Source organism: Sapajus apella, unplaced genomic scaffold, assembly GCF_009761245.1.
Source record: "Sapajus apella isolate SASKATOON/1434 unplaced genomic scaffold, GSC_monkey_1.0 scaffold44, whole genome shotgun sequence".
In the NCBI taxonomy this organism is placed as follows: domain Eukaryota; kingdom Metazoa; phylum Chordata; class Mammalia; order Primates; family Cebidae; genus Sapajus; species Sapajus apella.
Window position 1 is genome coordinate 3,606,519 of NW_022436984.1, and position 20,781 is coordinate 3,627,299.

Here is a 20,781-nt window from a genome sequence, read left to right on the forward strand (position 1 = left end):
AGGGGAAGGGGAAGGGAAGGGGAAGGGAAGGGGAAGGGAAGGGGAAGGGAAGGGGAAGGGAAGGGAAGGGGAAGGGGAAGGGAAGGGGAAGGGAAGGGGAAGGGAAGGGGAAGGGAAGGGAAGGGAAGGGAAGGGGAAGGGAAGGGAAGGGAAGGGGAAGGGAAGGGAAGGTGAAGGGAAGGGGAAGGGAAGGTGAAGGGAAGTGGAAGGGGAAGGGAAGGAGAAGGGAAGGGAAGGGGAAGGGAAGGGGAAGGGAAGGGGAAGGGAAGGGAAAGGGAAAGAAAGGGAAAGGGACAGGAAGGGAAGGGATGGGAAGAGGGAGAGAGTGAGGGAGGGAGGAAAGGAATCCCTTTTCCTATCTTAGCCACCCAGAGTAAAGCATTCTATTTAGTAAACGTTGTGCTTTCCCCCTCGGCTGCACTTGTCAAGCAGATGTGTGCATACAAGGGGGCTGGAGCATGAAGGGAAAGGCAGGATGCGAGGCATCGAAGGGGACGCATGGCTTCGTGATCTGTTTAGCACAACCTTTGCTCATATTTCACAGAATAGATTGAGACTGCCATCTGGCCACTCCTGGGCTCTCTGCCTTTCATCTCTGCATGGCCTTGGGTACATTTGTCTTCTCGTCTCAAAGAAGGAGGTTGTTTTCCTTCTCTCTTATGCCCCTGCCTGCAGTTCTGCCCATGCCTACTGCTAAACTCCAATAACACAGCGTTTCCCAGTTCAAGGGCCTCGCTATACTGAGTCAGATCACAGGAGCAGAATGTTGTCCTTGTCTGGAGCCACGTTTTAAGAGGAGAGGGCTTTGGGGAGAAGAAGCAGGCTAGTGAGCACTCTGAAACCCATGGTGAATGAGGAAGAGTGACAAGGGAGGCTAGAGACATTTGTTTCCTTCCCAGCACGTATCCTCATTTCTCATTATATATTTATTTTCTCATTTACACATTTAATATGCTTTCCTCATCATTCTATAAATCCCATGAGGGCAAAGCCCATGTCTGTTTTGTTCATTGCTGTCTGTGCAGCATCCAGCACAGTGTCTAATATATTAAAACTGCCCAATAATTATTGTTAATGATTTTTTAAAGAAAAAGAAGAGGAGAGAAAGAGGAGGAGACAAAGAAAAATATCCAGGATATGTGGGATAACTGACTTCAAATGTTTGAAGGACCCTCGTTGGAAAGAAGTTAATACTTATCAGCAGAACTACAGTCACAAGTAAAAGACATGACAGAGACTATAGATGTGGAGTTAAATAGGCTAAAATTCGAATACCAGATCCTTCACTTACTGGCTGTGCAAACCGGGGCATGTTACCTGACCTCTCTGAGCACCAGCTTATTTGGAAAAGGGAAGAAATACTAAAATCTTGAAATTACCATATTATAGTGTATGTAATACACTGTATAATACAAACAATCTATGTCAAACTGTTCAATGGTAGCTGTTATCATTAAATTACAGAGGAATAGCATTCAGCCACTATTAAATACTTTTCCAACAGATTGGTCCAACAAGCAACAGGGCAGCCGTGTAAAAGAGTGATCCCCACATCCTCAGAAATACTTTTTTAATGAGATGGAATGAACTCTATTTTAAGAAGAGACTCCAGAAGCAGACAGGGCCCCAGATAGAATGGCACCCAAGTCCTCAATAAGAGTCTGCAATGCCTAGATTGAATGATTTTGCTACACAATTATCCTCACTCTTTCAGATACCTGAAATCTCTTTTCTCTGTAGCCTTTTCCATCCTGGTTTTCAACATTAAGGGGTTTTCTATCATAAAGCATATTTTCTTCATGCTGCTGAACCCTCTGACATCACTGATATTTCATTCTCTTTCTCTTGTTTCACATCCAGCCTTCTTAAATGACTACGTAAGCACATTTTGATTCTATTTGTTCAGCATTCTCTATAAACTTTCTTCTGCCTGTTTCTGCTCTCTACAAAGCACTCTATGAACTGCTCTTGGTCCAACACAATGGTCTTTCCACTCCATCTGCCTTGCTGAGCTTCTATGATACCACATGATCCCAGAGGCCTCTGTTCCTTCTTGTAAGAAAATTCTTTCCCATGAAGTCATTGACTCCATTCCACTGTCTAATTATGAACTTTCCTAAATCTAAGCTGTGACGTTGCTTCTTTTCTCTCTCTCCTTCCTCTGAAAAACTCATCTTTTTTTTTTCTTCAAGAACTAAACTACCAGATGTGTGTAAATAGCTCCCATATCCATATCTTCAGCCTTGACCTTTTCCCCATTCCTGCCTCAGACCCATGTTTTCATGTGCATCCCAGATAACCTCATCTTCAGATGGATGCCACACTACAATTATCGTCATGCCAACCACTCTGTCCTCAAACAGATCCTCTTCCCAACTGTCCCAACTGTCTTCTTTATCAGTAAACCATAAGTCTTCAAGGTCCCTGGGTCAAAACTTTAGACTTCTGACTCCCTTTTCTTTATTCCTCTTGTATCTGGGCACCTCTTGGACCAGTTCTGACTCTTTCATTGCTGGTTTGGTGCAACAGCTTCACAGGGCTCCAACACTAGCTCTCTCTACATCCAGGCCATAGACTCACACTAAAATACATTTCCTGAATAATCTGCAGTCAACATGCAGTCAAAATGCATCTCCCCTACTCAAGACCTAAACAGGTTCAGATTTCTGTAGCATCAAATAGAAATTCCAGACACAAAAAGCCAGTCTAACCTCTAGTTCAGAATATCTGACCTAGCACCTTAGACTTCTCTGCTCTGGCTGGTCCTACTCTCCAGAACACACACTTTGTCTGTCTGCCTTTCTGTCTGTCTGTCTGTCTCTCCTTTCTCCTCTCTTCCTTTCTGTAACCAATTGTTCTTTAACTGGGCATTATTTTTGCTATTGCCCCAACTCAGAAATCCCTTTGCCCTTCTCTTTTCCAAGTAAAAAGCTGCACTCTCTCCAAGACCTATTCTCAAATTACCTTCTTCTGAAACTGTTTTTATTTTTTTACTCATTTCTATCTCAATCTCAAAAGAAAAACCATCATTCTCAGCCGATATCCTTTGACCTGACTCCCTGCCAAAAGGCAATAAGCTTATTGTTTCTAAGATTCTGGAGCTAGAGTTTCCTGTCTCAGAGAAACTTTACCTCTCACACAATGCACTGAACAAGTATTGCTCATCTGCCTTTAAGGCAATGCTTTTGAGTTCTGGAAGTACAGCATGAAACTCTCCTTAATCACCCCAGCAGGAACTGACCTCTCCAAACCTCTGTCCAACCACTATAACCACCTGCACCATTCGTTTAGCATTCAGGTGCTGCCTTTTATTGGGGTTATTTATTAGCATGCTTTGTCTGTCTTTTCTCCCCAACTAGTTTGTGAACTCCTGGGAGGAAGAGACTGTACTTCATTCAACTTGGCAAGTGTTCAATTTAAAAAAAAAAAAAAAAAAAAGAACTAAACCAATAAATAAGCATTTACTCAGGCAGAAATTCAAACTTATAGATCTCCATTAAAAGGATTTCCTTGTCTAATAACTCTTTGGTGAGCACCTCCCATCGAGATCTATATGGTATCTCAGGAGACAGGCTCGTATGACCTAGATCCCAAAGCTTATCATATAGGCTTCCGGTTATGATGGAAGAACTAGCATTGGATGATCCTTCCTACCATAAATAAGTGTAAAACTGACAAAACATTTGAAAAAACTGTTGGATAATCAGCAACACAGGACTATAATCCTTGAAAGAATGAGAATGTATGTGGTGGGCCCTAGCACTGCTCTGATTTTTTGCCTAGAGGCATTTACCAGACTATGACACAGGAAAGAGAAAACCAAAGAGCACAGGGGCCTCACTGGCCTGAGGTCATGGAGACTGGTGTCTAGGAAGGCTGAAGCAGCTTGAATTTCCAGGGAGCAAACCAGAAAAGGTGCAACTAGACACACACACACACACACACACACACAGAGAGAGAGAGAGAAAGAGAGAATATTCCACAAAAGTACCTAGGAATCCCCTTGAGTCTTTGGCTAAATATTAAGTTGTGCATTCATAGAGTGTGATTCCACAAGACTAAGCAAAGAACAGCTACCAAGTAAAGAATATCTACCGCCAGGGAACTATAAGCCAAACAATTTCTACAGCTTATACATAGAATTAGGAAATGTTTAAGTGCTTAAGAACCAGAGAGGAGAGACCTCACTGAATACCTGAGGCATGTGATGGAGACTCCAGAAAGACCAAACCTTAAGAAAAGGCCTAAACTAATTACAGCGAGTGCTCGACTTACGACCACGATTGGTTCCGACAGAGAGTTCGTAACACGATTTGGTCGTTAAGTTGAGTAGGCTATATGCACGCGGAGATGGTGCTGCCGGAAGCTGGTCCGCACTGTCGTACGCCCAGCTGGGCAACGTTTGCGCTGCCAGACGCGGAGCAGTTGTGGCTAGCGATTGTGGTCGTAAAGTCGAATGGTCATAAGTTGCATAGGTCGTAAGTCGATCAATAGCTGTGTAGAATAAAGACTTCTCTAAACTCCCTCGAACAAAGCTTGACAATAATCCTTGAAAGTATAAAATGATGAACAAGTAAATTAACTGTCAAACAAAATTCTAAAGTCTTTAAATGAAGACAAAAAGTCCACAAACTCAACAATAAAATATTAATAATGCACAACACCCAATAAAAAACTACCAGGGGGCCGGGCGCAGTGGCTCATGCCTGTAATCCCAGCACTTTGGGAGGCCGAGGTGGGTGGATCACGAGGTCAAGAGATCGAGATCATCCTGGTCAGCATGGTGAAACCCCGTCTCTACTAAAAATACAAAAAATTAGCTGGGCATGGTGGTGTGTGCCTGTAATCCCAGCTACTCAGGAGGCTGAGGCAGGAGAATTGCCTGAACCCAGGAGGCGGAGGTTGCGGTGAGCCGAGATCACGCCATTGCACTCCAGCCTGGGTAATAAGAGCGAAACTCCGTAAAAAAAAGAAGAAAAAAACAACTACCAGGTATGCAAAGAAGCAGGAAAATGTGACCTATATCCAAGAGAAAAACTGATCAATATAAATAGACATAGAAATGACAGAAATACTATAGTTAGTGGAAAGGAACTTTAAAATAGCTATTACAAACATGTTAAAGAACTTACAGAAAAACATAAACATAATGAAGATAGAAGTAAAAATGGAAGTAGAAATTCTAGAGCTGAAAATCAATACAGTACCTAAAGTGAAAATTTATTAGATAGGCTGGTTTATTAGCATATTAGACACCATAGAAGAAGAGAGGGTAAACTTCAAAATAAGCAATAAAAACTATGCAGATGGAAATACAGAGACAAAAGGTGCTGAGGAAAAAAAATGAACAGACCCTTAATAAAATCTGGGAACTATAAAAGTATATCACAATCATAACTGGATTCTTAGAAAGGAAGAGAAGAAAACAATTATTTAAAAAATTTCCAAATGTGATGAAAAAATAAAGAGAACCAATATACTGCAAGGAGGAAATCTTTCAACATATTGCAAAGAGGAAAAACACAAAGCTAATGACCTAAGGGCACATCATTAATCAAATTTCTAAAATCCTATGATAAAAGGAAAATCCTAAAGAAGGCAGAAGGTGGGAAAGACATAATAGGAAACAGGTAAAGAGAATCTCTGACTCAGGAAATTCTCTGACTCACTGGAAATAATGCAAAACACGTAACAATGGAGCAACAGCATTAAAGTACTATCCACCTGAAAGTATATCCAGTGAAAATCTTTTTCTGAAATGAAAGCAAAATAAAGTCACTTGCAGCAAGCAAAAGCTGAAATAATTTAAATACAGAATAGCACAACATTAAATATTAAAGGCTAAAGGAAAAATGTATAGATGAAATCTCTGATTCAACATAGAAATGAGAAACTCTCAGTGCAGCCAAGAGGAAATAAGTCCACTAAGTCCTATTTATCCTGCTCTTTACAACCAAAATATGCTGGACAAAACAACAACAATAACAACAAAAACAAAAAACGACTATTGGGGCCTCTGAAAAGTAAAATCAGGAACATTGAGGAAGAGAGTCAAAACCTGAAAAAAGCAATTCGTATGGAGGCAAGTCTTCTGTTTTTACCTCTTTTGTCTGTGAACCAAATGCAGGCACTCAGAAAATCTACGGTGGTGGTGCCATGGGCACATAAGGGATGCAGAGCAATCTTTTCTTTCTCATCCAAAGTCCAGGAAAAGGAGCTTTGTGATTCCGTGAGTGCAGAGGAAAATCTACATTTATTTGTTCTTTCCTTCTTATCTCATGATGGTGTCCCTTCAGTAGAGCCAGTATGGCTGCTAATAGAAGCCCTCAGATAGAAACCCTGGTAGAAACCACAGCTTTCAGACTAAAGGACTGGGAATTGTTTCTCTTTATCGTTTCTCTGCTTTGCCTCAAGGGCAACCCTTAACACAGGCAGGATCTGTGCAGCAATAATACAGGTAGGTAAAACTCTAAGGAGGATCCTAAAGAGAAGAGAGCTGGAGAAGGAAATATGCTAATTCACTGAAGGAACTGACCAAAGGTCTCAGCTCACCTGAGTGGCAAAGATGTGGACAGACTCAAAGCAGAGTAACAAAGGCTTTGAGAAGAACAAAGGGAAGGTTCAAACCACACCCAACTCAGATCAAACAACATAATGTTCAAAATTTGTAGGATACAATCTCAGATTACTCAACATAAAAGAATAAAATGACTAATTCTTAAGAGGAAAGATAACATATGCCAATAACAAGATCATCCAGATGTTGGAATTATCAAAGACATTAAAGAAGCTGTTATGACTATGCCCCAGGAGGTAAAAGTAAACACTTTGGAAAATAAATGGAAAGGTAGTTCTCATCAAAGAAATAGAAGTCATTGTCAAACATGAAATATTTAAACTGGAAACTTCAATATCTAAAGTAAATAATTACAGCAGAATGGAGATGACATATGAAAGAGTCAATAAACTTGAGGATAGGTCAATAGAAATTGTTCAATCTACAGAACAAAAAGAAGAATTTCAAAAAAGAAATTAGCAGAGTCTCAAGAGCATGGGAGATCTAATGATGTGTAATTAGAGTCTCAACAGAGGGGAGGAATATATTGGTGTAGAAAAAAAGGAGGAAAAATGATGGAAAAATCCCCAGATTTGATGAAAGACAAACTTATAGACTCAAGAGTCTCAAAAAACTATCAAGTCAAATAAAACTATGCAGAGACCATCAAAATCAAATTCTGAAAATCAAAGACCAAGAAAAAAATATTGAAAGCAATTATATACAGGAACTACAATTTAATGGCAGATTGCTCATCAGAAACTATGAAGGACCAAGGAAAAAAATATTTAAAGTGTGGAAAGAAAAGAACTATCAATGCATGATTTTGAGCCTAGTGAAAATATCCTTCAGAAACTAAGAGAATTTATTGTCAATAGACTTGTTCTAACAGAAATGAAAAAAAAAAAAAAAAGAGCTCTTTAGGCTGAAGGGAAATGATAAAATAGAAAATACTGAAACAAGGAAAAAGGAAGAGCAAAAGAAATGGTATATATCTGGATAGCTATAAAGGACTATTTTGCTTTTTAAAAGTAATTTAAAACATGCATATCTGACAAATATATATATACACACACACACACACATATACACACACACACATAAATACACACACACATATACACACATACGCACACATACATACACACACACACATACACACACACACACACACACACATATAAATTATCTAGCAGGAATTTTAATTATGTGTCTAGAACACAAATGACACCTATAACAAAAAGAAGGGAGGAGGACAAAAAAACCTATATGATTGTAAGGCTTCTATATTTTACTTACAGTGGTAAAATATCAACTCTAAATAGGATGTAAAAGACTCTATATATGTTTAAAAGCTAGAGTAACCACTAAAATCTAAAATAATAATACAAAGAGCTCTTTCCAAAAAAAAACAGTCGATGAATTAACACTGCAACCCAGCCCCCAAAATTCAAATAACCCACAAGATGCCAAGAAAGGTACAAAAGTAGAACAGAAAAACAGGAGGATGAATATAAAAAGCAAATGACAAAATGAAAGACATAAATCTAACCATACTAATTATAATATTACATACTAGTGGCCTAACAGACCAAGTAAAAAACAGAGATTCTCTTTTTAAAACACAAAATCCAACTATATACTTTCTAAAAGAAACCCATTTTAAATATAAAGACATAGATGAAAAGTAAAAGGCTGGAGCAGATATAACATATAAGCACTAATTAAATGAAACCTGGGTTGACTATATTAAGATAATTCAATTGAACTTCAAAATATGAATATTACCAGGTGTAAAAAGTGATATTTACAATAATGATAGTCAAATCACCAATAAGATATAACATCCTAAATATGTATGCATATAATAATAGGCCTTCAAAATACATCAAGCAAAAACTGATAGAATTGAAAGAAGTAGGCAAAAGAGAGTCTTGGAGACTTTAGCACTCCTCTATTTGTAATCCATATAGCAAACGGACAAGAAATCAGTCAGGATACTTGACTGATTAACACTGAATAACACTACTAAGGAAATGTACCTAATTTATACTGACTGAACGCTGCACCCAACAGTAGCAGAATACAGGTTCTGGGCACATAGAACGCTCAATCAAGACAGACTATACTCTGGGCCATAAAGCAAACCTTAATAAATTTTAAATAATTGAAATAAAATCAAGCATGTTTTCAGACCATACTAGAATTAAACTAGAAATCAATAATAGAAAGATATCTGAAAAACACCCCAAATGTTTGGAAATAAAACAATACACTTAGAAGTAACCCAGGGGTAAAAAAAAGAAGCCAAAAGGAAAATTATAAAATATTTTAAGTTGAGTGAAAATGTGGGATATAAGTAAAATTGTTAAAGGGAATTTATAGCATTACAAGTTTATATTATAAAAGAATGGTTTCAAATGAATGACCTAAGCTTTCCCCTTAAGAAATCTAGAAACAAGAGGAGCAAATTAAACCCAAGGCAAGCAAAATGAAGGAAAGCTAATAAGATAAGAGCAGAAATCAATGAAATTAAAATTTAAATAGCGGAAATCAATATCACCAAAAGCAGGTTCTCTGAAAAAAATAAATACGATTGGTAAACTTCTAGCCAGAATGACAACAAAGGCAAGAGAGAAATAATACAAATCACCAATATCAAGTACAAAAAAGGGGACATAACTACGGACCCCACAGACAAAAAAAAAAAGGAAATATTATTTTATTCTACGTTGCTGAATTAATGGAAGTTGTTCTGTTACAACTGGAAGGAAACCCCCTATACTTCCTGCTCCAGGCAACTTCTGGACTTGTACACAACATGTCTGTAACAGTTTTATTCATGAGAGCCCCAAAATGGAGATGTCCATTAACTGATGATTAGATAAACCAATTGTCATATGTTCATACAGTTGATACTACCCTGCAACAACAACAACAACAAACAAACTACTAACACAAACAACACCACCAATACATCTTAAAAGCATTATTCTAAGTGAAAGAAGCTGGACACAAAAGAAAACACACTATATGATTTCATTTCTATGAAAGTCCAGAACAGACTAAATTAATCTATTGTGATTGAAATCTAATCAAAAGTTGCCTGGAGCAGGGAGTGTAGAAGGACCTTTTGGGATTAATAGAAATGTTCTATATCCTAATTAGGGTGGTGGTTGCCCAGGAGCGTGCATTTATCAAACAAATCAAACTACACACTTTTATTGTATATGAATTATACTTTGATAATGTTAAAAATGATAGCATATAATTTTAGCCTAGACTCAGAGTATAGATTTTGACACCAGGTCAGCATCCATCCAAGCCCAAAGTAGTCATGTGTCCCCTCCTCTTTCCTTCCACTACCGCACCTCACTCTCTTTGTGCATTGTTTGGTCTCATATTCTATGTCTATGCAACTCAGTGTGTGGGAGACAACTCCTGCCTTCTTTCTTTCTGGGTTGCCTCTTTTACATTCCTCTCTTAATTTCTTCACTTATAGCTTCATCATTCTTCCTCATTTTTTCTCTCTCTCTTTATGCAAATATAGTTGTGTTTCTGTCTTTTTCTACCCCCTCTACAATTTTTCTCTCTTATCAGTCCTGACTAAAAGACAAAAGAGTTTTAAAAAATATTTATGTATTGAATAGTTTATTTTATCAACTTTTAAACTAGAGGAAAAATCTTTTTATTTAAAATTATTTTATTTATAAACGAAATTATTTATTAAAAAGTCATACATGTAACTTATATAGCCCTTGGTCGTTCTTTTTACCTCTGTGGGTTAATGGTTTTACTTGTAAAAGACTTACCTTCCACGCTTCGGGAAGAGTTTCTGAAACATGGATTTTGTCCAACAAGGGAAAAATAAAATCAAGAGGTCAGGAAAGAAACTAATACTTGTTGAACACTGACCATGGGTTGGGATCTACCATTTGCCTTATCCCATTTAATCCTCAAAATAACTCTGGAAGTTGGGTGTTATTTTTCTCACTTTACAATAAAGGAAAGTTCAGAGAGAAGAAAAATAGCCTTGGGTCAGTAAATATGAGAGCAGGACTTCAACCCCAGATCTGTGTCTTATTCTGTTCATTATTTAGAATAGATGGTTTTACTTTTGATTTCCCACAAATTGAACTCCCCGGTAGAAAAACAAAGAAGAAAATAGATAAATATGTGGTGGTGGTGTCATACAAAGGGATATAACACAATGATAAAAAGGAAAGAATACTGTTATACTCAACATTGACGAATCTCACAGAAATCATTTCTGCAAGAAAAGACAAACACAAAGGAGCATACATGGTATGATTCCATCTACATGAAGTTTGAGAATAGTCAAAACTAATTGCTTACATACAAATCAGAAGGATAGTGACCTTGAGTGGAATGTGGACTGGAAAAGGACTGAAGAGAACTTTCTGGGGTGCTGGAAACATTCTGTTTCTTTATCTGGGTGGTGATTATACAGATGTTACATATGTAAATTATCATTAGGCTATACACAGTTAATACTCTCAATACACTTTATTATAGTTGTCATACCTTAACTATTTTTTAAAAATCATTTTCTGTTGTTAAAATGAAGGTTCCTCTGTCCCATTTTCAGACTCTACCAGAAAAGTCTGAAATTGGGGAAAATGCCTTCAATGCAATGATGACATTTTGAGAAACCTGGGGAGGGACACCTTTTCAAGCATACTGGGCAATTACTTGAACCCCAGGTCCTGACTCAAAATCTGGGACTTTATACCACTGCTCATAATGCCAAGGCTTGGCTGAAACCATGAATGGGTGAAACAGAATCTCGGCACATTTTATTATCTTATGCATTCATTTTATTTACTGCCTTATATATTCACTTTTGAACAGTCCAAACTGGAACTTTCCACATAGATGATCTTATACAATGCTCATAATGATTCCATGAGATAACTGAGACAAAGTCCATATTATTTCCTTTCCAAAAGCAAGGAACAAAAATCTACAGGTTTAGCAAGTTTAAGAGAGTTGTACAAGATTGCAAAGCTAACAAAAGATTAAGAACATCATAGAATCCAAGTCTTCAAGCTCCTAATCTAGTGTTCTCCTCACCATAGAACACTTACTTTAATTATCTGGGCTCAAGGGAGTCCATTCCATGCTCACCCTCATGAACTCATATTCCAATGAAAACTAAATAAAAAATGGGGGACAAAGAAAAATATAATCAATGGTTCAATCTATCCTTATTTCCTTTGGCTAGTTTTCTGATTTCTTTAGTCCTGCCTAGATTTCCCCTGTCCTCTAACCTCATGCTTTTTTCATACCTTCCTTTAGCTTTATTCTTACTCTAAGGAGTTTTGACTGCCGACCACTCCATGCACCTGTTGTTACTTAGCCAGAAAGGTAAGGTGAAGGAACAAAGACTCTTAAACAAACAAGTGATTGGGTGTATCTTCCCCAAGGGAGCTCTTCTCTGCCTACTTTCTGGAATATGTACACCACAACACAAAGTAAAGCTAATACGATTTCCCTGGGGAAAGGACCCAAGCTCAGAACAGCCAGCTGAAAAATTCATCACAAAATTTGCCACAGAAAAATAAGCTATTCTGAAAAATACAGTTAATCAAAAAGGGTACTGAAGAATGCCTCCCACCCCCTCCACTACCTCATCACCAGGTCAACACTCCCTGCTTACATCATGACCTGTGTGAAAGAGCCCTGGTCATCACAAGGTTAAGAAACACCAGCCACACCCTAGACCAGAGAGCAACATAACGGCTGTAAAGAAGAAGCGCTCCTTGATAGCTTTATTCTCAGCTCTTCCACGTGACCCTGGACCTACAACCATCCTCACCTACATGCCCTATTTTTTATCTACTCCCAAGTAGAGATGATGTCCATGTGCATCTTTTGGAGGCAATTGCCCAGCTATGGTTCATAAAAACCACCAAGTACAAAATTCTCTGTGGATTCTTAGCCTCTTTTTTTAGATTGAGGGACTTTCCTGAGGCATCCACCCACTCAAGTCCCTGGGTTATACATCTCCGTGAAGTCTCAAAGGTTTAATTGCTCTTAATGGGCTCAGGTCCATTAACCAGTCAGTACTTTACATTTCTCTCCATATTCTCCACTTGACAATAAATGGTGAGGCTGAAAATATAGAAAGAACACAGCTTCAGCTAATTACAATAAAGGAGTTGCCAGAGGTCAGCCATCCAGCACCTCTAGATCTGGACAGAGGACTCTCAGTTAAGGAAGATCTACCATCTGAAAACGACTCCTCTGTAACATCTGTATCTTGTTCTTCCTCCATCTTAACTTTGATGCTTTCATAAAGTTAAGCTTTGGTTTCTTTCCATAGGAAAACAAAAAAAAAGAACTGGATTGTGAATACGCTGGTTCACTCTTTGAACTGAATCCAAAGTCAAAAGACCTATGAGAGGATATTAGTTCATGGGAATGAAGTAGATAACCACACATCAATCCTCCTTTCCGTGCATATTTCTGAAAAAGTCACCTTCCATCGTGAAACAGTAGAAAATACTACTCTTATAACTCTCTTCATTTCCCATACATCCCTCCTTTCACCTCTTGGGAGTAAGAAGCTAGCTGAATGGAGAACCACAGCATCACAACTGCTGCTGCCAAGGTTGCCACACAGGGCCACACATAGAGATTACAACTCCAGATGGCACCATTCAGACAGACTAAAATGTATATGGAACCCCTAGAGTTATAGAGTGCACAGCCTGCATTACCAGATGCTGGAGTGCTGCTGTCGCTATTATATTTTTTTAAAAAACCATAATGGTTCATGTTAATGAAGTACTTTATTATGCATCAGCCATTGTGTTAAGGATTTGAACAATATCATCTAATTTAATCCCCATGACAACATCTTGAACTATTACTATCCCCATTTAGGAACACTTAAGAACTATTAGTATCCCTATTTTCTAATGATAAAACTGAGTCTCAATGATTTTTGAGAAACTTTTCCAGGCCCTGGCTACTGCCCACCAAATATTTATTGCATAGCCTTCTAGCAACAATACTGGAAACCTTTTCATCTATTGACATGTCTTGCTTTTTGTAATCTGCACTTGTAGATGATTCCCTTAGTGGAAAGAACTCTGATTTGAAGGAAAGGAGAACCGTGGTTCTAGTCAGTATGAAGGTTTCCAGGTGTACACCACTTTGTACTGTATGATCTGGAAAAAGTGTTATTACATGTCTGGACTCCAGTTATTTCATTTACAAACAAACACTTGTCCTGCCTACCATATAATTAATAAATAATAATAAATGTGAAAGTGCTTTATAAATTGTAAAGTTCTGTATAACCATAACAGGACATTAATAATGATTATAAAGAAAGGCAAAATTTCCTTTACAGGTCATCCCGGAAAAATTTCCATGATGTGAGGTTGCCAGGCAGTGATCCTGAGTGGCAGGGCACTGAGACTTCTGCTGAGCAACTCTCATTCTTTTCTTCTCCCACCTGCAGACCAGTTCCTCCTGACTTTCAGCAGACCAACTTCCTTAAAGATATCCATTTTTTTTTTTTTTTTGAGATGGAGTCTCACTCTGTTGCCCAGGCTGGAGTGAGGTGGTGCAATCTCAGCTCACTGTAGCCTCTGTCTCCCAGGTTCAAGCAAGTCTCCTGTGTCAGCCTCCTGAGTAACTGGGACTAAGGTGCACACCATCATGCCTGTCTAATTTTTGTATTTTTAGTAGAGACAGGATTTCATCATGTTGGCCAGGCTGATCTCGAACTTCTGGCCTCAAGTGATCTGCCCTACTTGGCCTCCCAAAGTGCTGGGATTACCGGCATGAGCCACTGCACCTGGCCTAGATATTCATTTTTATTAATAATCACACTCTCTTCCCATGCCTTACGCAAAAACCCCTTATGGACCTTCTTCCTCTTTTGAAGATTTTTGAAATGTTAAATTGGACATGGATGAACTTCATCTTTCAAATGGCATTATAGATTCTCAACATTTCAAGGGATTTTTAAGTAGCCAGTAGGAGTCCACCAAATCTAGAACTGATGGCATCTTCTCAAGACACAGGACAGGTCACCTTCTGCCCTGCTCAGTGATGCTGTCACATACACACACCCATAGATGTATCTTAGATACATAATTCTCTGGTAAGTGTGCCTCCCAAACCCCTGGATATACAGATCACACCCCAGAGAAATAATCTATGTTTAATTGGAGGGCAGGGAAGAATCAATTGAGTAATTTCAAAATATTTATCATTAACAATTTTTTTGTAAGTGCTTCTCACCAACTTCAAAGATGTATATGCAATTCTTTTCCTCTAAAAACACCAACGCCCAAAGGCTCTCAGGATTTGGATCATAAAAGGTTCTGATTCCTTCTGTCATTCTCCATCCCAGCTTTCTGTCTTGTTCTGACTTCTCGATATTTGAAAATATAGAACTGATTAATTAGGAATGCTGGGGCTTGTCTGACCCACATCTCACCTGACTCCCCACTCCCTTGGAACTCGATTCCTTAATCAGAGGGGTATCAATGTCAGAAAACAAGCTTTCCCTGATATCCAACCCGAAGTTTCCTTCTACAAGTCTGATCCAATTACTTCCATGGGTCACGCTAAATAACTCCTCTCCTTCACTGCCACTCACTCTCTTCAGAGATCTGTAGATTGTTACCATGGCTCTCCCTTCATCGCCATTTAGCCCAGCCATATATATTTAATTCTCTTCAACTTTCATCGTAAATCAGTCCCTTCAACTGTTAAATCGGCTCTCTGCCCTTCTCTGGACTAGTTCCAACTCTCTCAATTCACCTCCAATAACTGATATCCCTTCTGAGCTCCAATTTCCAATTTTTCTTTTCTTCTTCTTCTTCTTTTTTTTTTTTTTTTTTTTTTTTTTGCTGCCTCTGCCCACTCCAGAAATGAAATGGGAAGGGACAGGCAGATATGGGAGATCAAAGATCAGGGTATATTGCTCTTCATACATCTTTAAATTGCTCAGGCCTCTCCATAGTTCATGTAAAATCCCAAGTCATGTATCCACTTTCCTGGAGTAGGGAGGGAGTGCTTACAGGGAAATAGGCCTCCTATCCCCACGGGTCATCATCCCCTAGCCCTCTGGCTGGGTGACAACAGGAACAGATCTCAAAACACCTGTAAGCCAGGATACAAACTGCAGCTGTGGACAGAATGTCAGCCTTGCAGACAGACATCTTTTCCATGATTTGGGCTGTCCTGGGAGAGGCTAGGGCCATTAATTACAGTCCCAGAAACTGCCTCTTCACCTCTACTCCATGACTGGGTGCATTTTGGAACTGCCTCAGACTTGAAAGGCTGATCCCATTTATGAATTCACAGCAACCAACAAAGCAAAGCCATTAGCATTTCATGCATTATAAGGCCTCTCAGATATCTTGTCCTCTCAGACAGCCCAAATCACAAACAATGCAAAGGTTTTGCTTTCTTCTAACTGGTGCTTTTTCATTGTTACTATTTTAGTCACGGTTCTTCTCAGGTTTAGGAAGCTATCTTTGGTCTAAGCCAAATGGGCTGCTCCAGGCCTCTCACCACAAGAGATGCAAGAGCAACCAGCTCTTTCCTCCCCACAGATAGCCCCATTAGCATCACTGTGTACCTCCAGACAAGACCACAAGTCACTTGGGCAGACACAGGAAGAAATAAGCAGAGCTGCGTCTACTTTTCCTCTGTATAATTGAAAAGCCCACATCATAGAAGAGTTAAATGCCTTTTCTGTAAATAAGAGCCTATATAAAAACAATAAATCCATTTCTCCAAACATGATAAACAGCAAAATCAATCCCAGTGTCAGAACCTAAGTTTGAATTTTCATAAGAAAAATGAATGGAACCATAATGATATATGTTGTCCAAAACACAGAACATGGTATAACAGGGTATGTCTACTCCATGGGGATGTCTGCAGTGGAGGCTAAAACTGAATGAGGTTGGGGAGGCGATGATAATGTGAGAGAGGCTAGTCCTGCATGGCCGGCTGCCTAACTGCAGACAGCATATGTCCTCAGAGACAGGAGAGACCAGGCTGTTCCAAGCGTGGCCACCACAAGGCCTGAAGTGCTTTTCAATAGGTTGTCTGTCTCTCTGGAGGTCATGAGGAGCTCATCCAATTACACTTAGTGTCTTGTTTGATCCTATCAATAATCATTTGATCCCAATCCTGCTAAAAAATGCTTGGACAAATTTTCTAGCCTTTTAATGGCAGAATCCTGGCTCCTACTGAAACCAGCATTGCTAGATGTGTCAGTGATACATAAGGGCTTGGTCCAGCTGCCAAATGTACTAGGCCCTTGAGGGAGGACATAGGATGCCCACAGTACTTCCCTACAGCCAATAGCAGAGAAGCCCTTGGAGCACATGCCTTTCTACATAAACCTCCCCAATCAGCAGCTCCAACTCCTTATTTAAGATTTGAGTGTAACATATTCTTCAAATTCATTAAGCATGTGACTCTTCAGAGACACCTATTGATGGCTTCATGCAGCCTACCTGTTTATAGTAGGCAGGTTTGGGGCTGTAGAAATGAGCCCTTTTGCCTGTCACCAACATCTGACAACAGCTGATATAGACTGCTGGATTCTATGGTCACTTGATAAAAGGTGATGGGGAAGCTCCAGAGATGCTCATAGGCATGAAATTAGAAGATAATCAGCATTTCCAGAGAAGTCATTTTTATATCCATTACTAAAACATTGGGCACTAAAACAGAATGTTGCATGTGTAAACCACACAAGCCACAATGACATTAAAGCCCAGCTGTTCTTTACAAAAATATCTTTGGTGGAACAACAGTCACAGTCTTCCATCTCAGTTCATCAAAGGCACTATCAGACTCATCGGTGCCTCTTAGGATGGACTCTATAAATTCCAGCACTAAACAGAGAGGGCTCACTTTAGGTGCCAGTGCCACTAACACTAATGCTGAAATATGGATCTATATTCTGTTTTTCTTGGGAATCTCAGCTTCTGAATATCCTTGCTGCATGACAGTGTGTGTGTGTGTGTGTGTGTGTGTGTGTGTGTGTGTGTGTGTGTTGGAACAAGCATGCAAGATACTTGTAGCTCTACAATGGACCCCTTTCATTGCTTTCCATCCAATTAATACTAGACATTAGTAGCCAGTGGAGCATAACAACTTCATTTATTTCTGATGATGAGAATGATAGAAAAGAAGCTAGGTTTGCTCAATGGAATTTGTGTAGGCTTTTTAAAAGACTGATTTCTTTTCTGTGCCTTTCTCATTCATTTACATTGTATATTTTATTCACAAATCTTTCCCCATTTGTCTTACAAGAAAAACATCCATTAAAAACCACCTGGCTTTCCAGTCAAAGGATACTCTGGAAAGAGTTAGAAGTAAGTGTCTGCACACACATACCCAACTCAGTGAATATGGGAAGAAATGGAGTAAATGAAACTGAAAAATCTCATTTTAGGAATCTCCATCAGGGAGATCTGCAGTGAAACAAGCCTGCCACAGACTATCATCAAGAGCTGCTGCTGCAGACATTCAAGCTAAGAATCAGAGGGGAAAAGGGGGTGGGGAGAAGGTAAGAAAAGCAGGAAAACCAACAGTTGCTTCTCTCTGGCTTCATAGTGACTCTTCCAAAGGAAGATAATCTTGACAACTTTCCTCTCTTCCTCCACATCTCCCTCCTGTCCTCTGTTCCTTAGTTTCTCTGGGTCTTTCCCAGCAACATGTAAGAAAAAGGATGAGTCTGAGAGTGCACAGCACACTGGGTGAAGGTGAGGGGGGGAGAATGAATTAATAAAGAAGAGACAATCCCTGGCAATCTCTGCCCAAGCCAACGTTTGGGAGGGGGGAAGTTGGGTGAGATTCAATAATATAAAGAGAAATTCTATATTCCCTGAGATGTATCATATTTCCCAAATCTGTGCTGGCCAGGAACAAGGGGGAGAGAAGGGCAATAGTTTTGACATTTACTGCTAAGCTTGGAACCTAGAAGTAATAGGGGCATTTCAACTGTCCCAAGGACCCAGGAAGAGGGGCACCCAATTTTGGCTCAGACCACGTATAAGTCCAGAGAAGAAGGCGCTCTGCCAAGAGTACGAAACTTTTCTCCCAACTTGGTTGCTAAAGAGGAAGGAAGACCCCTGAACTGCGTTCAGGGAGAAAACAAGAAACTACAGTCTGACTTGGGAAGGAGGTTTGCAGGAGGAAGGAGGGCTAAGAAGCAGAGGCTGAGGTTTTAGTAAGTGGGGTGGAAGTGAGGATTATTTAATGGTTGCATATCAATGTGAATAAAAACACTAAATGCCCGACACACTCAGTCGGGAGCTGCTCACCAATCCCGAAGATCTGGAAGAGAAGGCGGGGCTGGGAGGCGCGGATTGCCGCGGACAGCCTTCCTTCTCTGCCCACTTCCGACGCCTTCTTCTCGGGCATCAGCCGGATTCTCAGTCGCCCTTCGCCCTGGCGAATCCACCAACTGAACAGCTCGCTGAGGTTGAACTGGAGCAGCCCCGCAGCTGCCTCCCCCGGGGGCCCAACGCAACCCTCCAGGATCGCCTCCTCACCAAGCTCCAACACCAGCTGCTTGGCGCGCCGGAGCTTGCGCACGGAGCCGCCCTTCAGCACCCTGGACAGTGTCCGGGCCTCTGCCTGGGCGGGTGAACCCGTGGTCCACGAGACCCCGGGGGGCGGCCCCAGCAGCCTAAGCAGCGGGGCGCAGTCCAGCGCTAGAGAGCCTCGCGCCTCGGGCCTTCCAGCCTTTAGCTCCGAGGGGGATGGCGGCAGCAGCAGGTCCCGGGCATAGACACGGAAGAGCGAGGGCACCACGAAGTCCACTGCCAGACTCTTCCTCTGCAGGCGCGAGTAGCTGAGCGGCTCCCGGGGCTGCAGCTGCAGCCCCGCAGCTGGGGACCCCAAGCGCTGGCCGGTCTCCGTCCCGGGCCCCAAAGCTGCCGTGGAAAGCAGCAGCGGCAGTAGCCACAAAAGCCCGATGGCTCCCATCCCGCCAGGGGAGGTGGTTTACACTGCTCTCCTGGCCCAGCCTCGCCCTTCGCTGTCCCCCAGATAGGAAGAGGCTCTGAACAGTCCTTGGTGCTCAGCGGCTCCTTCCACCAGATCTTCAGAGGACCGTGCGCGCGCGCGAGTCTCTTGCTTTCCCCAACTGCACGGAGGGGAGCAGGAGTCTCAATGAAACACAGCTGGAAGCTCGGGGGCGAGTCCAGAGACCCTTGAGCACGCTGGGCTCACGGGCTGGGACCCTGAGCCTCCGGCTCGCGGTGCTGAGTGCCGCGCCCCCGCCTGTAACTCGCTGCGCTTGTTACAGAGGAACTACTACGGTTGAAGGGAGGTGGCAATTGGGTACCGTCCTCTCCTGCCACCCGCGGTCAGAGCTGGGCTTGGTCCCCACTCGGGGCAGCCTCCAATCTCCGCAACTTTCCGGGCTAAGAACAGCGCTCCCAGCTGCTGCACGCTGTCCTGGCCGCCCCCTGCGCTCCTTCTGGCTCCTCCGAGCTCCTGTGCCCGGTCTGGGCGGGAACCGAGGGCGGGGACTGCTGCCTTTTCGCGCAGCCCCGAGCTATCCTCCGCTGCTGCGGGAAGGTTTCGGACTGATCCACCCGCCGAACTTCTGGGCGTGAATCCGAGCCCCCGCGCTGCGGAAGTTTGCAGCGTCCTTGCTCTCGCCCGCGCCTCGGCTTCTCAGAGTTCGCAGGCACCGGAGCAGCCCGGCGGCAGCAGCGGAGAGCGGTCAGGGCAGGGGCGCCCGAAATCTTGCCGCCCCCTCCTCACCCATCAGCAGCGCCCGTGGCTTTGGGTGGCCAGTCAGAGGGCTGCCGGAAGGCACCTCGGTGCCCCGTGACCCTCCGAACAGAGGCGGCGGGAGGTGCCAGCTGCTACCGCCGCTGCCGCCCCCAGAGCCGCTGGATCGCATCTGCCCGGGCGCCCGCCACTTGCAGCTGGCGGAGCCGCGAGCGCGCGCCGGGAGGGGGCGGGGCCCAGAGGGGGCGGGGCTCGAGAGCAGACTCTGAGCCGCCCGACCCACGCAGTCCCTCCTCGCCCCGCCCCACCCGCGCCCGCCAACCAATGGCGTGGCTCTGTCGGCTCCTATGCAAATCTGCAGAGGCCTCGGCATTCATTGAGAAAAGCAGTGAGCCCGCCCCTCCCGCCCTCTGTCCATCTCCAGTCTCTTGTTTCTTCCCTTCCTCCAGATTCCCTGCCCTATTTCT

General features: G+C 42.0%; 1 protein-coding gene across 1 annotated transcript in view; it reads right to left on the bottom strand.

Moving 5' to 3' along the window:
- The window catches only part of ALK (ALK receptor tyrosine kinase), a 756,557-nt gene extending 736,024 nt beyond the window's left edge, over positions 1–20,533 (bottom strand). The window contains exon 1 of the mRNA XM_032239194.1: positions 18,892–20,533. Within this exon, the coding sequence (XP_032095085.1) occupies positions 18,892–19,558 (667 nt within the window). The 5' untranslated portion in view covers positions 19,559–20,533. The remainder of the gene's footprint in view (positions 1–18,891) is intronic.
- Between the last annotated feature and the right edge of the window lie 248 nt (positions 20,534–20,781).